Raw genomic sequence first — 26,392 nt, 5'->3', positions numbered from 1 at the left:
ACATACTATTGACCTAAGTTTCTTGAAACGTCCCTCAAGTGGTCGATTTTATAATCCTAAGAAAATATAAGTGCACTCACATTTGGCAAAGAGCACAGTGGTTATAAACTTCAGAAATAAATAAAAGTAACAGAGAGCAGCTGCTATTGCAGAATCTTATACGGCATCCAAGGTTATAAAGCCTTATGGGCTATTTCTTATACCCTTGGAAAAAGTCTGTTAGAGATTAAAAGACAGATCTAAGAAGCATAACACTTCCTATTCTGTTAATACTCAGTTTTAAATGCTTCTTTGCATAGATTAAACACCCATTCTAACAACCACAAATAACTCTTTACCTCTACCTAACAGCCTTGGCCAGTAAGCTACGGCCTAAGGGCACTTGCAAATACAGCATGGTGCACCTCAACATGTGCACTTGAGACACCAGGGAAGACGTTCTCTGGATCGTGCGCATTCAGCAGGCAAGACTATATTTTAAAAAAATGTTTTTTCACTTACATCTTTCTGGTTGGAGTGGAAAAACCTGAGTGCGAAGTTACAGGACTGGGATGCAGCAGCATACTGACCTAGGGATCCGGCGTATCGGGTCAGAAGATAACTAAGTTAGAAGGAAAAAAAAACGTGTTATATTTACCCACCTCTAGTATCAAATACTACACATCAAATTACTATGGCAGAGAAACAGCTGGGCATACTGGAAAGTTCAAACATCCTGCCATAGAAATAATCTAATTCACAGAATCAAATTAAAAAGAAAAAAAGAGCAAAGTTAATTCAGTTTTGTGGAAGATCTAAAGTTTTATGCCATGCTTTCTTACACTCAGATGAATAATGGAACACAAGTTGTAGGAGAACAAAATGCTGTCTTCCTAAAACAGCTCTACAGGGGATAAAGAAAATAGCCTTGGTTCATCACAAAGAACAGTCAAAATACAAATTCAAAGGATCTCTGAGGTCAACAAATGAAGTACATGTGTCAATCTCAACTTCAGGGCAGAAGTAAACACTTCAAAACAATGTGTGCTGGGCCGGCCCCATGGCTTAGCAGTTAAGTGCGTGCGCTCCGCTACTGGCGGGCCGGGTTCGGACCCCAGGCGCACACTGATGCACCGCTTCTCTGGCCACGCTAAGGCCACGTCCCACACACAGCAACTAGAAGGATGTGCAACTATGACATACAACTATCTACTGGGGCTTTGCAGAAAAACAAAAGGAGGAGGATTGGCAATAGATGTTAGCTCAGAGCCAGTCTTCCTCAGCAAAAAGAGGAGGATTAGCACGGATGTTAGCTCAGGGCTAATCTTCCTCACAAAAAAAAAAAGCAAACGTGTGCTAAGAAAAGGGGTTCAAAGTATATAGCTGTTTGTTGTCTCTGGGGAAAACTTTCTTACCATTTCTAAATTGTACAAATTTAAAAATTACCACAAAATGCTGGGAGATACAAAACTCTTTCTGCTTTGCAATGGGTCATAAACGGTGATTATTTACCCTAAAAATCTTAATACTAGGAACAACTTCACTGCTAAAAGCAAAAAGCTAGACTTCCAAGTATAAGGACCCCCACAACACTGGTGTAGCTGGCTGCTCATTATTCAGAGTATATACTACCAACCCAATGGTATCGTGCTGGATATGCTTAGCATCAAGGCTGGAGTACAGATCCACCACTGGTTCAAATGCCCCCAGCATACAGTAGATTCGAACAAGCAGCAATTTGAATTGAGCATTGGAAGGGCTGTGGGTTAATCCCTCTTCCAGCAAAGTCAGTGCCTGCCACACAGCAGTCTCGTCACCTAGAACCAAAATACAATGGCATTATCCACAGATTTTGACAGCAAATGGAAGTTTCTCAAAAACAAAAACAAAAACCTTACTGATATCATCACCTTCCTCAACTATTCCAAGCATGAGTTTAGGTGGCAGAGAACAAATTTTGGATGCAGACCTGTAAGCAAAATAGGGAATTTCCCTGAACAGACAGTCCCTCAGAAGTTACCTCAGTTCTTAAAATATGCATATGCAAACATGATGCAAGCTTTAAGCTGCTAGGTCTTATGGAGGGAAGTTATAGAATCTCACAGAATCCTAGACTCTGAGAAGAGATGGATTTTGAAGGAGAACTGGAGTCTACCAACGTTCCCAGTACAGGATTTTCTCCAGAAGACCCCAGAGAGATGCTCTCTCTAGACATCCTTTTCCTTCCATATATAAATCTACTAACAGGATATCAAATAATATTTGAAAGAAATTGCTCATTAATAATCAAACTAAAATGATGCACCTTTTGTCCTACCAAAATTCAAAAGGATACATGCTTCAATAGTCTTAAAGATTAAGTAACTTCTCTTTTATGAATCTATCTAAAGAAAATCATATGAAATGCAGACAAAGCTTTATATACAAAAATATTCATTGTACTAATAATGGAGAGATGATTAAGTAAATTATAGTAAAACCCACACATGGAAACATCATACAGCCACTTGACATTAATAAAGAGTTTTTAATAACAAGGGAAAATACTTATGCAATAATGTTCAGTCAAACACACACACAGAATTCAAATTGTTTGTGTGAAGAGTTGGTCTCAAGTCTATAAAACATGCAGAGAAAGAGAGAAGGAAATATACAAAGATGTTAGAGTGCCTTTTGGAAGCTGGAAAAGTGAGATTACAATAAACTGTTTTCCAGGGCCAGCCCCGTGGCCAAGTGGTTCCAGTTCCATGCGCTCCACTTTGGCGGCCTAGGTTCATGGGTTTGGATCCCGGGTGCAGACTTACACCACTAGTCAAGCCATGCTGCGGCACTGACACACATACAGAATAGAGGAAGACTGGCACAGATGTTAGCTCAGGGCTAATCTTCCTCAAGCAAAAAAAGAGGAAGACTGGCAATGGATGTTAGCTCAGAGCAAATCTTCCTCAGCAAAAAAAAATAAAAATAAAAATAAATTGTTTTCCAAAACTTTTACAAGCTAGTTTTACCGTCAGGAAAAAACAGCTAAAATAAAAGCTCCATGCACTGAGATTTTATTTTTTTTATTTTTAAAGAGTATTTTTTATAAACTTTATTTTGTTTTGAGGAAGATTGGCCCTGAGCTAACATCTGTTGCCGATCTTCCTCCCTTTTTCCTTTTTTCTCCCCAAAGGCCCAGTAGATAGTTGTATGTCACAGTTGTACATCCTTCTAGTTGCTCTATGTGGGACGCCGCCTCAGCATGGCTTAGTGAGTCGTGCACAGGTCCACGCCCAGGATCTGAACCGTCGAATCCCAGGCTGCCAAAGCGGAGCGTGTGAACTTAACCACTACACCACTGGGCCAGCCCCTGCACTGAGCTTTTAAAATGATAAGCTACGGGCCGGCCCCGTGGCTTAGCGGTTAAGTGCGTGTGCTCCGCTGCTGGCGGCCCAGGTTTGGATCCTGGGCACACACCGACGCACCGCTTCTCCGGCCATGCTGAGGCCGTGTCCCACATACAGCAACTAGAAGGATGTGCAGCTATGACGTACAACTATCTACTGGAGCTTTGGGGAAAAAAATAAATAACAAAATAAATAAATAAATAAATAAAATGATAAGCTACATGATTTTTCCAAGAGAAAAGAAACAAGATATAACCAAAAATTGGGGCTTTAGATAAATATCATCCATAATCCTACCCAAACCATGCAAACTAACCATAATCTACTCAAACTTCCATTATGATTTTAATGTATTCCTTCTGAACTATCATTACTTTTACACAGTAGTAATCATAGCATACACCCAATTTTGTGTTCTGCTCTTTCACTTTTAAGAGTTTTCCCATGTTGCTACCTGGTCCTCACAATCATTATTTATTTAATTGAATACTCTAAACTCTAAACTCTGGAGCAACACTAGCTATAAGACCCAGAGATAATGGGGCCGGCCAGGTGGCATAGTGGTTAAGTTTGCATGCTCCACTTCGGCGGCCTGGGGTTCACAGGTTCAGATCCCGGGCGCAGACCGATGCACTGCTTGTCAAGCCGTGCTGTGTCGGCGTCCCATTTAAAGTAGAGAAAGACGGGCATGGATGTTAGCCCAGGGCCAGTCTTCCTCAGCAAAAACAGCAGGATTGGCAACAGATGTTGGCTCAGGGCTGATCTTCCTCACAAAAAAAAAGGACTCAGAGATAAGAGTCACAGGTGGTTCTTGGCCTCAAGAGTCTCAGAATTGAGTAGAAGAGACAGATGGACAATTATAGAGAATAGATAATTTTAAGAAGTCCTAGTTATTCAAGGATAACTAGTATCAAAAAAAATTCTTAAGAATTTCTTTAAAATGGAAACAAAATTTCAAAGTAAATAGCAAAAAAAGGTTTAATTTACACTTCTTTCTGAACTATTAAACCCAATATTATGAAGACATTTGTTATTTTATTTGGCAAAACTTAGGATATAACTACAACTCTGTAAATTCTTCACCAAATGGAAAAAGCATCAGTTGATGAGGTTTTTTTGGGAACTAAATTTTTCTATCTATATTTTGTAATACAACAAAATGATACAAGATAAATAAGTTCTGGGGATATAATGTACAGCATGGTGATTATAGTTAACAATACTGTATTATATATTTGCAAGTTGCTAAGAGAGTAGACCTTAACAGTTCTCAGCACAAGGAAAAATAAATTGTTAACTATTTGAGGTGAAGGACGTTAACTAACCTTATTGTGATAATCACTTCATAATATATACACATATCAATCATTATGCTGTATACCTTAAACTAATATAATGTATTATGTCAATTATATCTCAATAAAACTGAAGGGGAAAAAAATGACCTCCTTTACTCCCCATTTTACTTTTATAGCATAATCATAAAGAAATGCCTTTTTGCAAAAGTATTTCAGAGCATCATCAATTTCCTAAAGCACTCTTCTTAATCCTCTCACATTCGAATCAGTCTCTTTCAACATCCTCACCAATTTTGTAAGATTTCTAACTTGCCAGATCCACCTTGAACAATGACTATGCCTATGATTGGAGCACTTCAACATCACTTTCATTGACTTCAAGAAAACTTGCATCTTTATAACATCTGCAATTTCCTATGTATTTGCACTAAATGATTTGAACAACTTACCTAACTTCTTTATCTATCATTACGAGGTTTAAATGAGCTAATTTGTGTAAGGCACTTTTAAGCGCCCGATGATCAACAAATGTTAGCTGTTACTATTATTATATGGTCAGATACCTTGCTCAAAAAACAAGAGATTAGCAGCCGGCCTGGTGGCATGGTGGTTAAGTTCGTGCGCTCTGCTTCTGTAGCCGGGGATTCACAGGTTCAGATCCTGGGCACGGACATACACACTGCTTATTAAGCCACGCTGTGGCAGGCGTCCCACATATAAAACAAAAAGTGGAGGAAGATGGGCACTGATGTTAGCCCAGAGCCAATCTTCCTCAGCAAAAAGAGGAGGATTGGCAACAGATGTTAGCTCAGGGCTAATCTTCCGCGCCAACAAAAAAAAAACCAAAAACACAAGAGATTTGCAAAGCCATAGTCACTATGAGCAAGAACGGATGCTAAGAAAAAGTGGGGAAGAGTATTTGAGTAGGGACCAAATTACTAAGTAGTGAGTTCATTAACGGTTTTTACATTAAGAGGACTTTTACAGCTCTACGCAACCTCATGAATCTGGGGCTCAAGATAGCAAATACTCTGATAAAAAGGATTTCTCCCCTATCCCTGGTACAATACAGGGTAACAAGTACTATCACATGGGTAGACACAATATCCTAAAAAGTTAGGAAGGGACATAAAATCTGTAATGAGGGAGGGGGTGAAATCAAGACAGGTTTGTCAGAGATACCTGTTTGAGTACAAGTCAGATGGAGGAGGTAGGCAAGTTACTTCAAAGATAGGCAACATGATGTTCAGAGATACTAGCAAAAAAAAACATGCAGATTCAGGGCTTTGAGTACATAAGAATCTGGAGATGCAGGTGAAGGCTAGATTAGAAAGAGCATTGTAAACTATCCTAAAAAGGTTGACCTTTATCCTTAGGAAAATACGGCACCTCTGAAGGATTTTAAGCATGAGGATGATAGTATCAAAATTGAATGCTCCGTGAAATGATCCACGAGGGCAGAGGTTGTGTCTATCTTGCACACCACTGTCTCCCCAGCCTTTTGTTTCTTCTGTAGTTCATTCTCATGAATAATATGCAATAAGTAACTAAAGTTATTTTTTCCCAAAAACTGCTAATAAGAGAAAATGTGAGGGGGTGAGACCTAAAGAAAAGGCAATCTCAATACCATTTGCTAAATCATTCTTCTCTTGCTCAATGACTTGCGATGCTTCCTTTACCACGTACTATATTTTTGTCTTAAATGGGCTAATCTGAACTGTATTCCAAAAAGAGTGCATTTTTCTGTATATAAGTTTTTCTAAGTGAATAAAAAGAACTATTCCATTCCATGGGCCTACACATCTATCTATGAATCAGTTTCTCTGTATTTTAATTATCATAATTTTGTAATAGGTTGTTTACAGTCGATACTCACTATTAAGAAACATTTAAGAGCTGGCCCCGTGGCTTAGCGGTTAAGTGCCCACACTCTGCTACTGGTGGCCCGGGGTTCGGATCCCGGGCACACACCGACGCACTGCTTGTCCGGCCATGCTGAGGCCACGTCCCACATACAGCAACTAGGAAGGATGTGCAACTATGACATACAACTATCTACTGGGGCTTTGGGGGGAAAAAAAAGGAGGAGGATTGGCAATAGATGTTAGCTGAGAGCCGGTCTTCCTCAGCAAAAAGAGGAGGATTAGCATGGATGTTAGCTCAGGGCTGATCTTCCTCACAAAAAAGAAAAGAAAAGAAAAGAAACATTTAAAAGCAGAAAAGAGGGCCGGCCCCATGGCTTAGCGGTTAAGTGCGTGCTCTCCGCTGCCGGCGGCCCGGGTTCAGATCCCGGATGCGCACCGAGGCACCACTCCTCCAGCCATGCTGAGGCCGCATCCCACATACAGCAACTAGAAGGATGTGCAGCTATGACAGACAACTATGTACTGGGGCTTTGGGGGAAAAATAAATAAATAAAATCTTTAAAAAAAAAAAAAATAAATAAAAGCAGAAAAGACATCCACTGATTTAACATTATCCTGATTATAGGGAGGGGGATACTTGGAGACTTGGGTTCTTCTAGAATTACCCTGGAGAAGGGCAAGGAAGAAAAACCTAAAAGCATAAATCAAATTCTTGGGTTATACGATTAGTCTAAGAATTTATAATCAATAAAGACAAAGAGCCAAGTTAAACCAAAGCCACGGCTCCTTACCTGTTTCTCTCCAGATATCAATAAGCACATGGACAGCAAGGAGACAGTAATAGTCTGAAAATTGCAATTCGGTTTTCAAACAGGATTTCCCTATGGGGGAAAAAAAATCATAACTATATTTTAACATTTGTTCAACTGTCACCGCCCCAAAGGAGGTTTTTAAAGCAGGAAAGTGACAGGAGGGAGAAGAAAAAAAGAGGAAAAGAAAATAACAAGAATGGGGTAAATACCAGAAGAAAAATGTAAGCCATGAATCAAAGGATTCAAAAGAAAGTGAGACCACACTCAGCTAGAGCTGAAGGAGGGGTTCCAGAACAGAGGTGGCACCTGAAATGGTCCCAAAGAGAGAGCAGCAAGATTTGGAAGAAAGTTTTAGGTGAAAAAAAGAACAGAAGTCAAGGACCATGTATCACTAAAGTAATATTATGCTCATTACTTCACCTAATATCTTAGAATACAGTTAGAGAAATATTGATATCATCTAGTCAGGTAATTTATATTTTATCACATATATCTAGCAATCTGAATATCATCAACTTCTAAACTAAATATTTATCTCACAACTTACAACACTCCTTTTGTTCACTTAGCCTATACATTAAGAATATTAAGGCCTGTAAGCAGAAAATGTGACAATTATCATAAAGTCTCTGCAATTCACATGAGCCCCAATATGATAGAGAGTTGGCACACCAGATCAGGAAGAATATCGACAACTGGAAGCCAACTATAACTATTGAGAACTCCAAGCTTAAGAAAGCCTTGGCATTTTATTACCTGGCACATTTTATGATTTGTCCCATTTGACAAAATATTCTCCTTGCTAAACTCAATAAAACAGGGTGCTCTGAGTAATAAAAAACTGACTCCCAAGTCTTAGCAGATCAGGGAACCACTGCACATTCTGAAAGGTTGCTCACCAAATTCCAGTCCATGCTGGTACCTTGACATCAGTTCTCTGACGGCACTCAACTTCTGATCTTTATCCATACTGTGGTACAAGCCAAGCAGCCGTGTCAACTGCACCACGCACAGGTGCTGCTGCAGAGCTCTCATGTCAGCAGGCAGTGCCAGCTGATCTTCTGTTGGCGTCGACAAAGGAACAACTCCAAGTAACTGATTAATAAACTACAAAGTGAAAAAAAGGAGTACCGGTCTCAAAACAGAACTAGTCTTTAGTAGGCCATAATTAACAAATATTGAAATGGTCTAGAAAAAAGACATCAAGAAACAATACAAATTAAAATCCCTGGGCCGGCGCCATGGCTTAGCGGTTAAGTGCACGCGCTCCGCTACTGGCGGCCCGGGTTCGGATCCCGGGCGCGCACTGACGCACCGCTTCTCCGGCAATGTTGAGGCCGCGTCCCACATACAGCAACTAGAAGGATGTGCAACTATGACATACTATCTACTGGGGCTTTAGGGAAAAAAAAGGAGGAGGATTGGCAATAGATGTTAGCTCAGAGCGGGTCTTCCTCAGCAAAAAGAGGAGGATTAGCATGGATGTTAGCTCAGGGCTGATCTTCCTCACACACACACAAAAAAAATTAAAATCCCTTTAGTATACCATTTTCTATCCACCAAAATTGCTAACACAAAAAAATTTCTAAGAGCACACAATGCTGGTGAAACTCCAGTGAAACTGGCACACTCATTCATTGCTGGCCAAAAGTATTCTGTCAATACCACGTATTATACACACTAAAAGACTAAAAGAATTGTGAAAATGTTTCATAAATTATAACCCATCAACATAATATATAATGTAGCAATGAAAAAGTTTAATTAGGAAGACTGTAGAAAAGAGATTACAAAACAAACCTACAACTATACTGATACAGAAATAAATTCTTAAAGGAAACGTTACACATTGAAATGAATGGTTATATCATGTCAGTGCCTTAAATTGTTTTAATTAAAATGTTCATTTTGAGATAATCGGAGATTCACACGCAGTTGTAAGAAATAACACAGAGATCCCATGTACCCTTCACCCAGTTTCTCCCAATGGTACTGTGTTGCGTTAAAATGTTTTTAATTCTTTAAATTTGCCAATAATTAAAAAAAAACACCAGTTCTAGTTACACATTTATTAAACACAGGCTTATTTTCACTCATTTCCAAAATCCTAATTAGATGACAGTAAAGAACAAAAGGAATCAACCCACAAGGATCAAGAACATGTGAAGAGATGACAGCAAACAGAAACCATTAACGAGATTTCAAAAGATAAAAAGCAGAAGGACAGGTGGTAAATAATAACCAACGTATTGGGTTGGGGCCAAGAAAGCTGAAATCTAACAGTACGCATCCGGGAGGACACCAATAAGCAACAAGCCTATTCCAGCCACAGGACCTTGGAAGACTCAGAAATTAAGGGCACCAGGTGTCTCTGAAGGCTAAAGTGCTAACGGTACTGAAATAGGAAAATTTGCTAAATTCTGTCAAGGAAGTTAAACCTCTCCCCACAGACAGACCTCCTAAATCCACCAGAAGCCTGGGGTTTTACTACCAGAAGCTGAACCAGAGACACGGTAGACTCAGGGACAGCAGGCATAGCGGGAAATGGGGATAAAGCAAATCTTTGCTAATTCAGTGATGACAGCCCCAGCCTACCTTCTCCTACTCCCAACCAGACCCCAGAATGCTACCAGCCAATTGTTTAGGTCCCCAAAAAGAGATGGAGGCAAACAGGCCCTTTGAAAAGTATTTCTGGGCCGGCCCGGTGGCACAAGCGGTTAAGTGCGTGCACTCCGCTGCGGTGGCCCAGGGTTCGCCGGTTCGGATCCCGGGCACGCACTGACGCCCCGCTTGTCAAGCCATGCTGTGGTGGCGTCCCATATAAAGTAGAGGAAGATGGGCATGGATATTAGCCCAGGGCCAGTCTTCCTCAGCAAAAAAAGAGGAGGATTGGCAGATGTTAGCTCAGGGCCGATCTTCCCCACAAAAAAAAACAAAAAGAAAAGTATTTCTGAGGTGGGGGGTGAGGGGAGGTTTGGGAGAGAATAGAACAGATCTATTACCTCAGGTTTTAGACTACACTAAGAGGAGTTTTATATCTTTATGGTTCTGTCAGACTGACTGGGGTAAACTGAACAAAAAAATATTAACTCCAAGAAAAAAGCTGTGCAAGAAAGGTAATCCCCATATATGAAGTGGCTCAGCTGTGAATATTTACAGTCATAAAAAATATAAATACTGAATAATGACTGAAGTATATGGGGGGGGAGTATGAAAGGGGAGAAGTGGGATGTTATAAATGAAGTGAGCACCTTCCACAGTAGGGCACCAACAGATGTAGACTGTAAATTGTAAAAATAAACAAATAGCTATATAAGCCTATAATTTAGAAATATGGACATAAATAACAGAAGAAACAGTTAAGAGTTGAAAGTGATTTGCCTGTAGAGAGCCAGAACCCAGGGGTGGAGATGGCAAAGAGCTGCTATTGTTTTCCAATATAAGCTGTGTAGTACTATTGACTTTTTCAAATTTATACATGTAACTTTTTGATACAAATAAAAATTAAACTGAAATAAAATCCCACTCATCAGTTTCACATCTGTAATGATTCTGCTTCAATTTGTCTACAATTGTCTGAATTTTAATTATTATGATCAGATCATATTTGTGACAAAGAATCTGTGGCCCTAGTTTTCACATTTTTGATTAAATGCCTACATAGTTTCTACTGCCAGCTCTTTCATTCTTGTAAGCCATTTTATATATTAGTTATGTTTATTATTAATGCCTTCTTCAGTCAAAGGTAAAGAAGAATCTTTCAAACAGGTTTTGTCATGAAACAATACATTCATTCTTTATTCTCATCTGTACAGTTTTACTGCTATGCAAAAAGCTTCTTTAAAAACTGGAATCATTTTATTGTTTAGCTTAAAACCCCAAGACAAAGAAAACAAAAAATAAGGGCCGGCTCCGTGGCTTAGCGGTTAAGTGCGCGCGCTCTGATGCTGGCGGCCCGGGTTCGGATCCCAGGAGCGCCCCGAGGCACCACTTCTCCATCCAATGCGAGGCCGAGTCCCACGTACAGCAACTAGAAGGATGTGAACCTATGACATACAACTATCTACTGGGGCTTTGGGGGGAAAAAACTGAATAAATAAAATCTTTAAAAAAAAAAAAAAAAAAAAGAAAACAAAAAATAAGAACATCACCCTGGGTGAGCCATTTCAGGACAAATGGACTCAATGGCCCATTCTTAGGGGCTAGTCCCATTTTAAAGATATGGCTCCTAATTTACGGGGACAAAGTTCTCAGTTTGAACCTCAGTTGGACAGTTTGCAGTCCTCTGACAAACACACAGCTGAGTGGCAGGATTTTTAGCTACTGAAGTCATCCTACATTTAAAAAGTTGTGGCAGCAAAATTACCCCTTCTCAATGAAAAACTTACAAAGGACTACAACACTCACTGCAACAGCTTTAAATCCTTTGTCTCAGAACAATGACTATCTCATCACTGCTGGTATTCCAGCATTTCTAGAGGGTTCTTCTCAATAGATTATTACTATATGGGGTCACATGAGATGACCTAAGATTTTCAAACATACCAGTAAAGTAGAGCTGCTGGTACTAGATTCATATTAACAAACCTTTATGAATCTCAGCTGAAGGCAATATAAGTGTTCCTCTAACGTAGCCCCGTCATTTGATGCTTCAACTTACAAGACGGTAAGCACTGTAAGACATGATCAATTATTCCCTTTCTTAGCGCTTAGCACGTATTATGTGCAACAAACACTTACTGAATGAACCTCTCCCACATGGTTCTAGATTCTGCTTAAATCCCTCCAGTAACATGAAACTCACACACTGTATTTTTCGGGAATTCTCACTACTAAAAAGATCTTTTTCTCACTGAGCCAAATTCTGAATTCCCTGTAACAACTTCTTGCTGGTCCCAGCTCTCATCTGTCTTCTACAAGAGAGCTTTTCAAATATGAGAAAGGAAGTACTCTGTCCTCACCAGCCCAAACCTCTCTCTTCCACTCAACCACTTCTCTCTCATATGCTTTCAAGTCCTCCTACAACCCAGAACCCTCTTTTCTGGATATGTTACAATTTATTCAGAAACTTCTAAAGCTTGGCCTGAGCCCTGTAAGCACAGCATGCCAAGAATAGCTTTACTAAACCAAAGTGAATGGTGACAGTCATTTCAGAACCTAATAGAGACCACTGGCTACTTAACAATTTGGGAATGCACTGCTCCATCTTCTCTAGATGTGTGACCTCAAGACTGCCAAAGTATCCAGCCCTGGTGGACTGAAGATATGGTCACCAAACAAATATTCAAGTCATCTCCACTGTGCTCTCAATGCACTTCACTCATTCCACATGGGGATGACAGAAGGCTTTCTGGAAGAACAGGTGGTGGCAGCTATGATAGGAAGACTTTCAATCTTCACTAATTACAGAGTTTTTTTTTATGAGTAAAGCTGACCAAAGTGATAACCAGTATACATGCCAATATATCTTTATATGGTGCTCTGTCCTACCTCAGGCACACTGTTCTTCCAACTGGTAGAGTACTCCAACTGCCCACTACCAAGGATGCTCTGGGCTAAATGATAAAAACCTTTAGTGTGGAACAAGGTATAAAGTCCCCATCAATAGGTGAGAAATCTGACCCAACACACATTGCTATAGATGCTACAGAGTCTAAAGATAGGGTTCTCCATCTCAATATGTAACTGATTTACATTGGTTCATTCACATCGAAGACTCTCAGTATGTGACAATTAACTACAATGTGGTACCCTGAATTAGAACTTGGAACAAAAAAAGACATTAATGGAAAAGCTGCAGAAATTCAAATAAAGTCTAAAGGTTAGTTAATAGTAATGCAGCAATGTCAGTTTCTTAGTTTTAAAAAGTGTACCATTGGTAACATAAGATGTTAACATTAGGGGAAGCTGGGCAAAGGTGTAGTGTAACTTTCTGTACTATCTTCATGACTTTTATGTAAATCTAAAACTATTCCAGGGCCGGCTCCGTGGCTTAGCGGTTAAGTGAGCGTGCTCCGCTACTGGCGGCCCGGGTTCGGATCCCGGGCGCGCACCGACGCACCACTTCTCCGGCCATGCTGAGACCGCATCCCACATACAGCAACTAGAAGGATGTGCAGCTATGACCTACAACTATCTACTGGGGCTTTGGGGAAAAAAATAAATAAATAAATAAAATTATTAAAATTATTCCAAAACGCTAAAGTTTATTTTTTAAAAATCCCTAAGACTTAGAGTTTCAGACTGCCTCAGCAAGAATAAATCATGATTTGAAATAAGTAGTGATTGGGCCGGCCCCATGGCTTAGCGGTTAAGTGCGCGCACTCCGCTGCTGACGGCCTGGGTTCGGATCCCGGGCGCGCAACAACGCACCACTTCTCCGGCCATGCTGAGGCTGCGTCCCACATACAGCAACTAGAAGAATGTGAAACTATGATGTACAACTATCTACTGGGGCTTTGGGGGAAAATAAATAAATAAATAAATAAATAAATAAATAAATGATGAAATAAGTAGTGATCAACTGTTATAGTTTCCAGTAAATCAGAGACAGGACATTAAAAGGAGAGTCCATTGGACTCCATCAAAATTTAAAACTTTGCTCTACAAGGGATCCTGTTAAGAGGGTGAAAAGGCAAGCTACAGACTGGGAGAATGTATCTGAAATCACATATCTAACAAAGGACTTGCATCTAGAATATCTAAAGAACTCTCAAAACTCAACAGTAGAGGCCTCCCTGGTGGCGTAGTGGTTAAGTTCATGCGCTCTGCTCTGGCAGCCCGGGGTTCACAGGTTCGGATCCCAGGCACAGACCTACACACTGCTCATCAAGCCACGCTGTGGCAGGTGTACCACGTTTAAAATAGAGGAAGACTGGCACAGATGTTAGCTCAGGGCCAATCTCCCTCAACCAAAAGAGGAGGACTGGCAACAGATGTTAGCTCAGGGCTAATCTTCCTCACCAAAAAAAAAACTCAACAGTAAAAAACAAAAACAAATCAACTAGAAAATGAGCAAAAGAAATAGACATTTCACTGAGGAGAAAATAAAGATGGCAAATAAGCACATGAAAAGACGTTTAACGTTATTAACCATTAGAGAAATGAACATTAAAACCATAATGAGAGCCAGGCCCAACAGCCTAATGGTTAAAGTTCAGCGTGCTCTGCTTCGGTGGCCGGGGTTCGATTCCCAGGCGAGGAACCACACTAGTTGCCTGTCAGCAGCCATGCTGTGGCGGTGGCTCACAAGAAGAACTAGAGGGACAACAACTAGAATATACAACTAGGTACTGGGACTTTGGGGACAAAAAAAAGAGAGAGGAAGATTGGCAACAGATGTTAGCTCAGCGCAAATCTTTCCTAGCAAAAAAAAAAACCACAATGAAACATCACTACACACCTATCAGAATGGCTAAAATGAAAAATAGTGACAACACTAAATGCTAAGAACGATGCAGAGAAACTGGATCACTCACACATTGCTAACAGGAATTTAAAAGGCACAGCCACCATGGAAAAGTTTGGCCGTTTCTTAAAAAAACTAAATGTGCAGCTACCGTTAAGACCCAGCAATTGCAGTACTGGGCATTTTTCTCAGAGATATGAAGACACATTCACACAAAAAATCTGCACACACATGGTTCACAGCAGCAATATTTGTAACTGCCAAAAACTGGAAAGATGTTCTTCGACAAGTTAAAGAAATGGTGGTACATCCATTCTATATTCCATTTTGTTCAGCAATAAAAAGGAATGAACTACTGATACATCTAACAACATGGATGAATCTCTAGGGAATTATGCTGAGTGAAAAAACCAAACCTCAGAAGGTTACACACAGTATGATTCCATTATATAACATCCTTAAAATGACAAAATTATAGACATAGAAAACATACTAGTAGTTGTGGCGTGGAGGGTTGGGGGTTGGGATGGAAAGGGGGGGTACAGGGAGGTGGCTGCAGTAAAAAAGGGTAGCACATGGGAGCCTGGTGGTGGAACTGTGCTGTATCTTGACTGTGGTGGTGCTCACGAGAATCCACGTACACCATACATACTGCATTAAAAACACACACATACACACACAAATGTATGCATGTAAAACTGGTGAAATCTGAATAAGGTCAGTCGATTGCACCAATGTCAATTTCCTTATTATGATATTATACTATAGTTATGCAAGATGTTATCACTGGGGCAAAATGGGTGAAGGGTATACAGAGCTCTCTGTATTATTTCTCTTACAACTGCATGTAACTCTACAATTATCTCAAAAACAAAAGACAAAAAATATAAAAAACAAAACAGGAGAATCCAATTATCTACCAGAGGCTTATTCTCATTGTGGCTTAACAAGAAATCATGCCTGGGCCGGCCCCGTGGCTTAGCGGTTAAGTGCACACGCTCCGCTGCTGGCGGCCGGGTTCGGATCCCCGGCGTGCACCGACGCACCGCTTCTCCGGCCATGCTGAGGTCACGTCCCACGTACAGCAACTAGAAGGATGTGCAGCTATGACATACAACTATCTACTGGGGCTTTGGGGGTAAAAAAATAAATTAATTAAATTAATTAAAAAATAAAAAAAAAAAGAAATCATGCCTTAATCTGACAGCACCTAGAATACTTGCCTTGACAGAGCAGTCATCTTGGTATCTCATGTTCACCACTCTAAGAAATTTTAGAAACAAAACTCAAACACTTAACCTCATTACAATAAATATAGGCACCCAACAGAATTCTGAACTGTACTTACTTTTGTACACTGTGTAGCAGGCAAGAGGTCAACAAACACCTTGAGGTCTGTAAAACAACAAGGTTTATCCCCAAACTTTTTAAAATACTGGAACATTAATTCTTCTGGATCACCTAAGAGAGAAAAAAAAAAAAAATCACTAAATTATTCATGCACTGAAGCAATTTGTAATTTAAGTAAGAGGTCTGATTTGAAAAATATTATTTCAATTAAATTAAAATTTTGCTTAAATGCTTGAATGAGAATGACAATGAGAAATGGAAGATGGCTTGCCCATTTAAAAATAAGCAAATACTTTCACAAGTAGTTGAATGTTACAAACTCAGTCTACCTGTTATTACACTTAGGAAATGTGAAGCTTTTCATTCAATTAAAGTTTAAATAGTTAAAAAGTTTTCATTCAATGTGCCATTCTGGTGGCTCAGTGGTTAAGTGCGCGAGCTCCACTTCGGCAGCCCAGGGTTTGCAGGTTCAGATCCCAGGTGCACACTGACAAACCACTTATCAGGCCATGCTGTGGTGGCGTCACATATAAAGTAGAGGAAGATGGGCATGGAAGTTAGCCCAGGGCCAACCTTCCTCAGCAAAAAGAGGACAACTGGCATGGATGTTAGCTCAGGGCTGAGCTTCCGCACAAAAAAAGGAAAAGAAAAAGTTTTCGTTCAAGTTTAATACGTAAGTTTATACGCAAACATTAAAAAACATGCTTCTCTCCACAACAGTTCCCGAGCTACTTAACAAGTATTAAATAAATGTTAACTGAAGGAAAAGTAATGTTTGTTATTAGGCACACCAGCAGAAGAGAAAATAAATGGAGGAGCCACAGGCCAGTTACTCCAACAAGGTCACTCACTATGGGAAATTTAAACCTATATATGCAAAAAGCTACCAGTTCATTTTATTTTTCCTAAAATTAAAAGCGAAGGGCCGGCCCCGTGCTTAGTGGTTAAGTGTGCGCGCTCCGCTACTGGCGGCCAGGGTTCAGATCCCAGGCGCGCACCGACGCACCGCTTCTCCGGCCATGCTGAGGCCGCGTCCCACATACAGCAACTAGAAGGATGTGCAACTATGACATACAACTATCTACTGGGGCTTTGGGGAAAAAAAAGGAGGAAGATTGGCAATAGATGTTAGCTCAGAGCCGGTCTTCCTCAGCAAAAAGAAGAGGATTAGCACGGATGTTAGCTCAGGGCTGATCTTCCTCACACACACACACACAAAAAAATTAAAAGCGAAAAATAAAAATAAAATGTGCTCAAATTGAACTAGATTTAAGATGGGTGGTGAACATGAGAACATGACGTAATCCATGCAGAAATAGAAGTATAATGATGTATACCTGAAATTTACACAATGTTATAAACCAATGTTACCACAATAAACAAAAAAAAAAAGAAGCAGAGATTTTTAACCCAGGGTTTTCCATAAGATTTTAGGTCTTGGTTCCTGTTCACGTGTTTCTGGGAACAGAGGTCCATGGCTTTAATTAGATTCTCACAGCACTCTGTGATCCAAAAGAGACTAAGAATCACTCTGATCTGGTAAAAAAAAAAAACTGTTGTGGAGACTAGACAAATTCACCAATTTGTAAGATGCAGGCTGGTGAGAGAGAAGAGAAAGATAGGAGATGGATATAGCAAGTGTCTAAGCAGACCCAAATACTTTTATATCCAGCTTTGGAAAGAGAGCAATTCTTTGGAATCCACTTTAACAATATTTTGCCGAAGGTCATATGAAAATTTTCATGTGCAAATCTGGAACTAATACAAACTGAAGTAACTGATGTAGACCCAAAGAAAGAAGTCAACGTGGAATTCAAAATTGGTTGTGAATAATCTACAAAGGGAATGATACCGAGAATCCACAGTTAATTTTAAAATGAGCTACAAAGAACATTAATTAGATGATTAAAACAGACAGAGGGGCCAGCCCCATGGCGTAGCAGTTAAGTGCGTGCACTCTGCTGCTGGTGGCCCGGGGTTCAGATCCCAGTTGCGCACCGATACACCGCTTGTCAGGCCACGCTGTGGCGGCGTCCCATATAAAGTGGAGGAAGATGGGCACAGATGTTAGGCCAGGGCCAGTCTTCCTCAGCAAAAAGAGGAGGATTAGCATGAATGTTAGCTCAGGGCCGATCTTCCTCACAAAAAAAAAAAATGGACAGAGATGTTCTACAATAGGTTTTAGGTATGGGGAGTGCTCATCATCTCAAGACAACCAATCCCTAAAAAAACCTCTTAAAGTCAATCAACTTTTAATGAGAAAAAAATTTCCATAATGATGAGTGGGGGAAAAAAGGTTTCTTTGGAGCTTTATCTTAAAAAAAAAAAACGGAAAAACTAAGACAGTTTATTATTTTAAACTTAACAAAATTTAGGGTATAATTAAAACTATAAGCTAATTCTTAGTATGAGCAAAGAATTACTGCTTTTGGGAGGGGAGGGTGCCATTTTTCCAACAAAACTGTGAACTAGCACAATCTGACACCCTTCACTTGTGCAATAAGCTCAAAAAGAACCATTTTACAAAAACATCTCAGGGCTCATCAAATTTCCTGAAGGCCTCTCTTAATGCTTTACTATCCAAATCATTCTTTTCTCCCATCTTGCTATTTTCCTTGTCAATTTTCTCTTCAACCGTTAATTACTCTAACTCTGCCAGATGTTCCTTCATCAGTGGTTTTGTGAGTGCTTGGAGCAGATTTTCAAGAACACTTTCATCTACTTCATGAAATCCTGAAACTTTTACAAAACTGGCTATTTACTTTGAAACTGATTTTGACATTATTGTTGGGTCAGCAAGAGAATGCCTGACAAAGACTCTGAAGGAACAGGGAGAGATGCTAACTTTAAGTCAAGTTGAATATGGGATCGAGGGCTAATTTTATAAGTGATCCATTCATTACTAAGTATTTTCAGGTTATGAAGACATTTGTCCTTGTAGGCCTCAGATAATAAATACTGTACTTGGGCTATTGAGGGTATCCCTGTATCTTCTCCAGGGTTCCCAAACATCATTACAGTTTCTTACCCAGTTTGTACTCATCATTAAAACCCTGATGTCGTAAACGTCTAATCAGCTCCAGTTTAGCTAGATGTGGTCCTCGGAGATGACGAGAACTTTTAGATTCTTCTGTTATCCGATCTTCTATAAACTTCACAGCTTCTTCTGCAGAATAATGCACTTCTCCTTCTAAAGAGCTGGGTATAAACACATGAGAAAGGTATTTTGTGCCTCCATTGTCCATCTCAAAACTTAAAGTCAAGCCAAATTGACTTTAAGAAATAAATTAAAAATAAGAAAAAGCACTTTGATATAACAATACAAATGGGAATAAAAGAGAGCTATAAGCATATTCTGACAGATAACATGGCATATGATTACTCCTAATTTTGGCATCTAATTATTGAAGAGTGACTAATCACCTCTACCTCTTTCTTAAAAAAAGAGTGGATAGCTTTGTATATATAAAATGTTACCTAATAAAAAATATAACTAAATTTTATTTTATTGCTTGAAGAACAAAGGCTGAGAAAAATCAGATGACCTAGTTAATATCATAAAGTAAGCATCAGCTCATAATTGGTATCTTAAATTCTATTTCTGCATTCAGTTTTTTAAAAGGTCCCATTTATATTTATTGTAATATTCTCTATAACAGCCAAAAAAAAGGATGGGGGGGCTGTCAGCAACAATCCAAGTGTCCATCCACAGGGGAAAGGTTAAATGAATTATGGTACATCTCTAAAATGGAGTTCTCTTAAGTCACTAAAAGGAATGGAACAGATCTTTATGTACCCTATATAGAAAGATGCCCAGGAGATATTTTAAAGGGGAAAATACCAAGTTGCAAACCATTATGTCTAATACGATCCCATTTTTATGTTAAATAATAAGAACAAATATGTTAGTACATGGATGGAAATAAACCCAAAAGACACCAAACTGTTATCAAGAGTTATTTCTGGGTCAATTATATCACAATAAAACAGGAAAAAGAAAAAAAAGTTATTTCTGGGATGGTAGGATAACTAGGAACACTTTCTACAGCATACACTTTTGCACTAATTTAAGATTTTTACAACGAGCATGTATTTATTTTATAATTTAAAAAATGGAAAAAAACTTTACTTTGAAAGGAATACATTATTGAGACGGAAAGGAGAATTCAACTAGGCTTACAATGAAGTCCTTTTGCTACAACATATTAAAAAGTGCTGTTGAAATGCAGGAAGGAAGACAACTTACTGTTCACCTTCAGCAGGAGGAGTCCAGGCCTCTTCAATCAGTCGAAAGACAGAATCGAAATAAGTCAGATAGAACTGCCAGTCATCTGAGCTAAAATCAGATTGAATGGTGCACACAGAATTAAACCCAAGTTGTGACAAATCTGCCTTAGGAACCATGATATTCAAGCTATTTTCTAAGTTATATTTTAGTCTGTACTAGGAGAGGCACACCCCTCCCTCTGGGTTTCCTCTGCAGCCCTAAAAGGGCAGTGCTCCAGAGGCATTTTCAAAGTAAAAAACTTTTAAGAGACTACTCTTTCCTTCAATAAAATGACCAGATCTAGAAAACTAATACGCTTAACAGCAAACTCTCCACATTAGCAGCTCTTAAATGGGGGTGGAGGGGAGGGCTCTCTTTTAGACTAATATTGAATTTGACAAATTAATGGTTTTCAGCATTCATTCTGAAGACCTAATGCTCAGCACCCTGGTAGCATACCGTTACATCTCTTTACTGAAAAATAAAGGCTCATCAAAAACTATAAAGTATCCAGGACACACTACTAAAAGATTTCACTTTATGCCCAGAAATCTCAAAAGACTTAGACAAAAAAAAAATCAGTAGTGACACCTGAAAGCCCCACTACAGTCTCCTAGTCCAAAAAGAAGCATCTACTCACTTTTTCAGTAAGAGGCGCCGGGAAAGGGCATTGCACTCTGGCCACCTGCTCAGCTTCTTGTACAGAGCCATGCACTTATTTTCCCGACTCTGAACCTCACTTGTCAACTTCTCTACAATTGAAAGGTATAAAAGTCGGTAAGCTAGTTTCATTTCTGCTCAGAACCCAGAATAAAGTCCAAACTCAAGAAGGAAAATGTCACGTTTTCTTATCCATTCTCTTAGAAAATGGGACCACTATTAGACACAAACTACTATCTTACTAAAGATTATTTTGCTGGAAAAAAAAAGTACATTTCTGATACTAAACTTTTACAATAATTTTTTCTGTAAAATACAAGGATCCACAATGTACTGAGTTGAGGATCTAGTATATGGGATACACTTATAAAATCCCAACAGCATCTAGGGATTGGTATATTTAGTCCATAGACAGACTTCTCACTCAAATAGTTACAAACCATTGAATAAGCTTCGACTGGAATGGGATAAGCAAGGTGAGATATTAGGAGGAAGATAAAAAAAAAAAAAGAGCTGAATCAAACTCCTTCCCAAAAGGTGAGAACAGAAAAACTAGGACTATATTTTCTGACCAAATTAGATTTGCCCTGTCCTTTTATAACAGCTTAGCAGATTAATTATACTAACAATTACATTATGAATTTCCTATAGAGACTCTAAATTTTAAATATCTGTAGAACTACAATCTAGCTGAGTAAAAACAGAAAGGCTGACTTGTACCCATCTGCAAGGAGGCTGAAGTCAAAGAGTAAGTAAAATTAAAAAAACCCTCCTCCTAAATGAACAGACACTTCTCCAAAGAAGATATACAGATGGCCAATAGGCACATGAAAAGATGCTCAACATCACTAATCATCAGGGAAATGCAAATCAAAACAACACTAAGATATCAGCCCATTAGAATGGCTATAATCACCAAAACAAAAAACAAATGCTTGAGAGGCTGTGGAGAAATGGAAACCCTAATCCACTGCTAGTGGGAATGCAAACTGGCACAGCCTCTATGGAAAACAGTATGGAGATTCCTCAAAAAATTAAAAATAGAAATACCATATGATCCAGCTATCCCACTACTGGGTATCTACCCAACGAACCTGAAATCAACAATCCAAAGAGGCTTATGCACCCCTATGTTCATCGCAGCATTATTCACTATAGCCAAGACATGGAAGCAACCCAAGTGTCCCTCTACTGATGACTGGATAAAGAAGATGTGGTATATATATACCATGGGATACTACTCAGCCATAAAAAAAAAAAGACAAAATCGTCCCATTTGCAACAACATGGATGGACCTGGAGGGTATTATGTTAAGCGAAATAAGACAGAAAGAAAAAGACAAACACTGCATGATCTCACTCATATGTGGAAGATAAACCAATACACAGACAGACAGAACTGTTTGGTGGTTACCAGGGGCAAGGGGGTGGGGGGTGGGCACAAGGGGTGGAGGGATGCATTTATATGGTGACTGACAAACAATGTACAAGAAAAATTTCACAATAAAAAAAAAAAAAAACCCTCCTCCTATAGTAGTTAACTGAAGCAGTTAACTAACAGCTAGTGTTACAGTTTTATGACAGCACACAGCCCAGTAAAGGATATACATACTTGTCCGATACAAAGTTTTTTAAACGACTGTACCTAACGAGAGATCTAAGACTACTCATCTATAGTTGTTACTCCCAATGACTGTAAAGGCACAGTTAAAAAACTAGGTTTGTGGGGGCCGGCCCGGTGGCGCAAGCGGTTGGGCGCACATGCTCCACTGTGGCGGCCCGGGCGGGGTTCGCAGGTTCCGATCCCGGGGGCGCACCGACGCACTGCTTGTCAGGCCATGCTGTGGCAGGCATCCCATGTAGGGTGGAGGAAGATGGGCATGGATGTTGGCTCAGGGCCCATCTTCCTCAAAAAAAAAAAAAAAAAAAAACCTAGGTTTGTCGAAACAATAACTGCATTTCCAGGAATTTCTCCTAAAGAAATCATCAGAGATGTGTAAATATTTAGGAACTAAAATCTTTGTCACAGATGTCCAAAAATAGGGGAAGAGTTAAGTCAATCTGTGAAGTTTGTACAAATCAGTTTTTCAACAAAAAAAGGAAGGAGTATTTTCACGACAATGGAAAAGAGCTAACTTCACCACGTAAAGTGCTCTTGCAAATCAGTAAGATTAACCAAATTTTTACAAATAGGAAAAGGATAAGGAAAAGCAACTTAGAGAAAAGAAAATATTAATGGCTTTTAAACAAATGAAAAAATAATTATCCTCCCTCATAATTAAATTAAAACTTGTAACGTATGTTTCATCTATCAGATTGAAAAACATAAAAAATTTGATATAACAGTATGATAATACAGGTTGTTAAGTATGCAAAGAAACAGGCCCTCTTACATACTGATAGTAAATACAGCTGGGGGGCGGGATTCACACTGTAGCCTCTTGGAGAGCAATTTGCTTTGTAGCAAAGATGTTCCTTCAAATAGCCTAAATATCCATCAAGGACTGGTTAAGCAAACTGTCTACATGTACAGTACTATGGAACGCTGGGCAGTCATTAAATAGAGTGAGGTAGTAAGGTGTATGTCTAGGACACACTGTTAAGTTACAAACCCAAACAATGGGTATATGAGTATGCAGAGCAAAGGTCACAAACTTAAATGCCTTCACAGGACAGGCAGGTAAACAAAGAACATTTATATCTAGAATACAGATCCTGGCAAGAGGCATTAACATTTAAAAATCTTAAAAAAAATTTTGGGGGGCTGGCCTGGTGGCACAAGCGGTTAAGTGCACACGCTCCGCTGCGGCAGCCCGGGGTTCGCGGGTTCGGATCCCGGGCGCACACCAAGGCACTGCTTGTCAAGCCATGCTGTGGCGGTGTCCCATATAAAGTAGAGGAAGATGGGCATGGATGTTAGCCCAGGGCCAATCTTCCTCAACAAAAAGAGGAGGACTGGCAGATGTTAGCTCAGGGCCGATCTTCCTCACAAAAAAAAAAAAATTAATACAAATATTGTGTTAACAATAAGGTTATGCTATGGGCCAGGTATAATATGTTCTCATTTGTGGTTTAAAAAGAGGGGGAGGAGGGGAAATACATCTTTAGAAGGGTATATAGAACAAGTAACAGGAGACAAACCTAGAGGGCAGAGGGCTAGAGATCTGGGGTATAATACCCCTTGAGTTTTCTGAATCCATGAATTATTTTCAATTAAAAAATATTTTTAACAATAAATGTAAAACATATAGAAAAAATCTGGAAGAATATAAAATGATCACAAGTCAGTTTTTTATGTCTATCTTTATGTTTACATATGAGGAAGAAATTTTCCACAATACACATTTTACATGTTTAAGTAGGGGAAAAAAAAAAAGCTTTAAGAAAACTTTAAAAATTACCTCCTAATTTTCCTCTGATGACATCCAAGGCTTCCTGGTACTTTCCCAAACGTTCCAGGATCATATAATAAAGTTCAACCTTACAGAAAAAACAAACAAGAAGTGCAACCACTGAAACTTTTCAATAATAAAAAAGATAGTCACTTGTATGTTTTTAAGAAGTTATCTAACAGAAAAGAACGCCATCTTCAAATGAGATGAAATTAACACTAAGAATTAGACAACAGTATCTCCCCTATCTATACATATCTCAGCCTAGAGTACTTGCTGAAAACAGCTCCTTGTTCATTACACCTAAGCTGGGGGCTTCCAAAGCTTTACATCTAAGCAAAAGGGAAGAGTGAGGACCCAGGTCTCTATCTGGAATAAAGAAACAGTTTGTAATACTGTAACATAATATTGTAGCGATGTCAAAATCAGGCAAATGCAGAAGTAAGGCTTAAAACACTCACCTCAGCCTCCGCTTCTATCTTGTCCTCTTTCACCATTTTTTCTACCATTCTCTCAGCGAGGGGCAGAAACATCGTTTTTGAGAGGTTTTCATCCTGTGCCGATATAGACTAGAGGAGAAAGAAACCAAATGTCTCATTATAATTTCTGCCCTGCTTGCACTATTTATATTATTACCATGTAGACCATTACTGTAACTTGAGCACATAGATATCAATCCACTATGTCAAACATCAGACCTAATCTGAACTTCCCAAGAAGATACATTAGAGAGTGGTTTGGTTTACAAGAGATTATTTTATTATAGATTCATTATCCCATGCATTCTTGAAATACTGAGTTTTCACAATATGACCTAAATTTTAAATAGGTTATTCATACATTTTTCTAGAAATATGTTAAGAGGGGTTATGCCTATACTGTTTATTATACATAAAGGGTATCATTATGTACCCTTTGACAGTACCTATCATCTAGTACTTTTGAAGAGAAAAGCCTTTCAGATGTCTTTTTGAAATGTTTACACATTAGAAGGGAAATGCCAATTCCTTTATACAGCTTACTATTAGCTACAGTTATCTTAGATTGATAATTAAAATCAGTGCATGATATTAATAATTTTAACATCGCCAGAGATTCTGCTCAGAGCTCATTTACCCCTGTAAACAACCTTTCAAGGTAGCTACTATGCTTATTTTATAGATAAACTAAGCGATTCCCCAACAGCTCTCCAAGAAATGTGGTGAAGCCAACATCTGAACACAGACCTATCTGAACCCAGAGCCTCTCTATTCTTAACTGCTACATTTTAACTCCTACCTCCCCATCCTCTCCTACACAGTATCTCATTTGGTCCTTACAGTAGCTCTGGGAAATGAGCATCTCCATTCTGCAAAAGAGCAAACTGAGGCTCAGACAGCAGAAGTGATAAAACAAGGCCACCCAGTTCAACGATTTGTTCACTAACGAACAACACTGTCTTAAAGACAAACCTCAAGTCAAAACATCAAACATTTCAGGGCTCATACTTGATCAAATAACCCAGTAATGGAGCTAAGATTCAGGGGAAATACAGTTTGTGCTACACAGAAATAAACAAATACAGCAACTCATAAACAATACCAAAACTCCCCAACTCAAAAAGTCAACTGACAATTTATAAAGTCCCTGTTTGACACATGCTGCAACACATTACCCAAGATGTTCAGAAGACATATTAAGGACAATGACTATATACAAAAATAAATATAAATCTTGGGGCCGGCCCAGTGGCGCAAGCAGTTAAGTGTGTGTGCTCCACTTCGGCGGCCCGGGGTTCGCAGGTTCGGATCCCGGGCATGCACCGACGCACTGCTTGCTAAGCCATGCTGTGGCGGCGTCCCATATAAAGTAGAGGAAGATGAGCATGGATGTTAGCTCAGGGCCAATCTTCCTCAAGGAAAAAGGGGAGGATTGGCATCAGATGTTAGCTCAGGGCTAGTCCTCCTCACAAAAAATAAATAAATCAATAAATAAA

The 26,392-nt window shown here is 39.3% G+C and overlaps 1 protein-coding gene across 2 annotated transcripts in view; it reads right to left on the bottom strand.

Moving 5' to 3' along the window:
* NAA25 (N-alpha-acetyltransferase 25, NatB auxiliary subunit) overlaps positions 1-26,392 on the bottom strand; it is a 70,228-nt gene that overhangs the window by 23,739 nt on the left and 20,097 nt on the right. For both annotated transcript variants that reach the window (XM_004429966.3, XM_087424202.1), the window contains exons 6-15: positions 24,879-24,986; positions 24,427-24,505; positions 21,006-21,117; positions 20,345-20,434; positions 19,127-19,296; positions 16,097-16,209; positions 8,240-8,447; positions 7,320-7,409; positions 1,616-1,796; positions 502-601 (exon numbers count right to left, since the gene is read on the bottom strand). In XM_004429966.3, coding sequence (XP_004430023.1) covers positions 502-601; positions 1,616-1,796; positions 7,320-7,409; positions 8,240-8,447; positions 16,097-16,209; positions 19,127-19,296; positions 20,345-20,434; positions 21,006-21,117; positions 24,427-24,505; positions 24,879-24,986 — 1,251 coding nt within the window. The remainder of the gene's footprint in view (positions 1-501; positions 602-1,615; positions 1,797-7,319; positions 7,410-8,239; positions 8,448-16,096; positions 16,210-19,126; positions 19,297-20,344; positions 20,435-21,005; positions 21,118-24,426; positions 24,506-24,878; positions 24,987-26,392) is intronic.

This window comes from Ceratotherium simum, chromosome 35 (genome assembly GCF_057802395.1).
Source record: "Ceratotherium simum simum isolate JZ-2026a chromosome 35, ASM5780239v1, whole genome shotgun sequence".
Taxonomy (NCBI): domain Eukaryota; kingdom Metazoa; phylum Chordata; class Mammalia; order Perissodactyla; family Rhinocerotidae; genus Ceratotherium; species Ceratotherium simum.
Note: the sequence above shows the minus strand (reverse complement) of the source record. Positions and strands in the feature narration are given on the sequence as shown.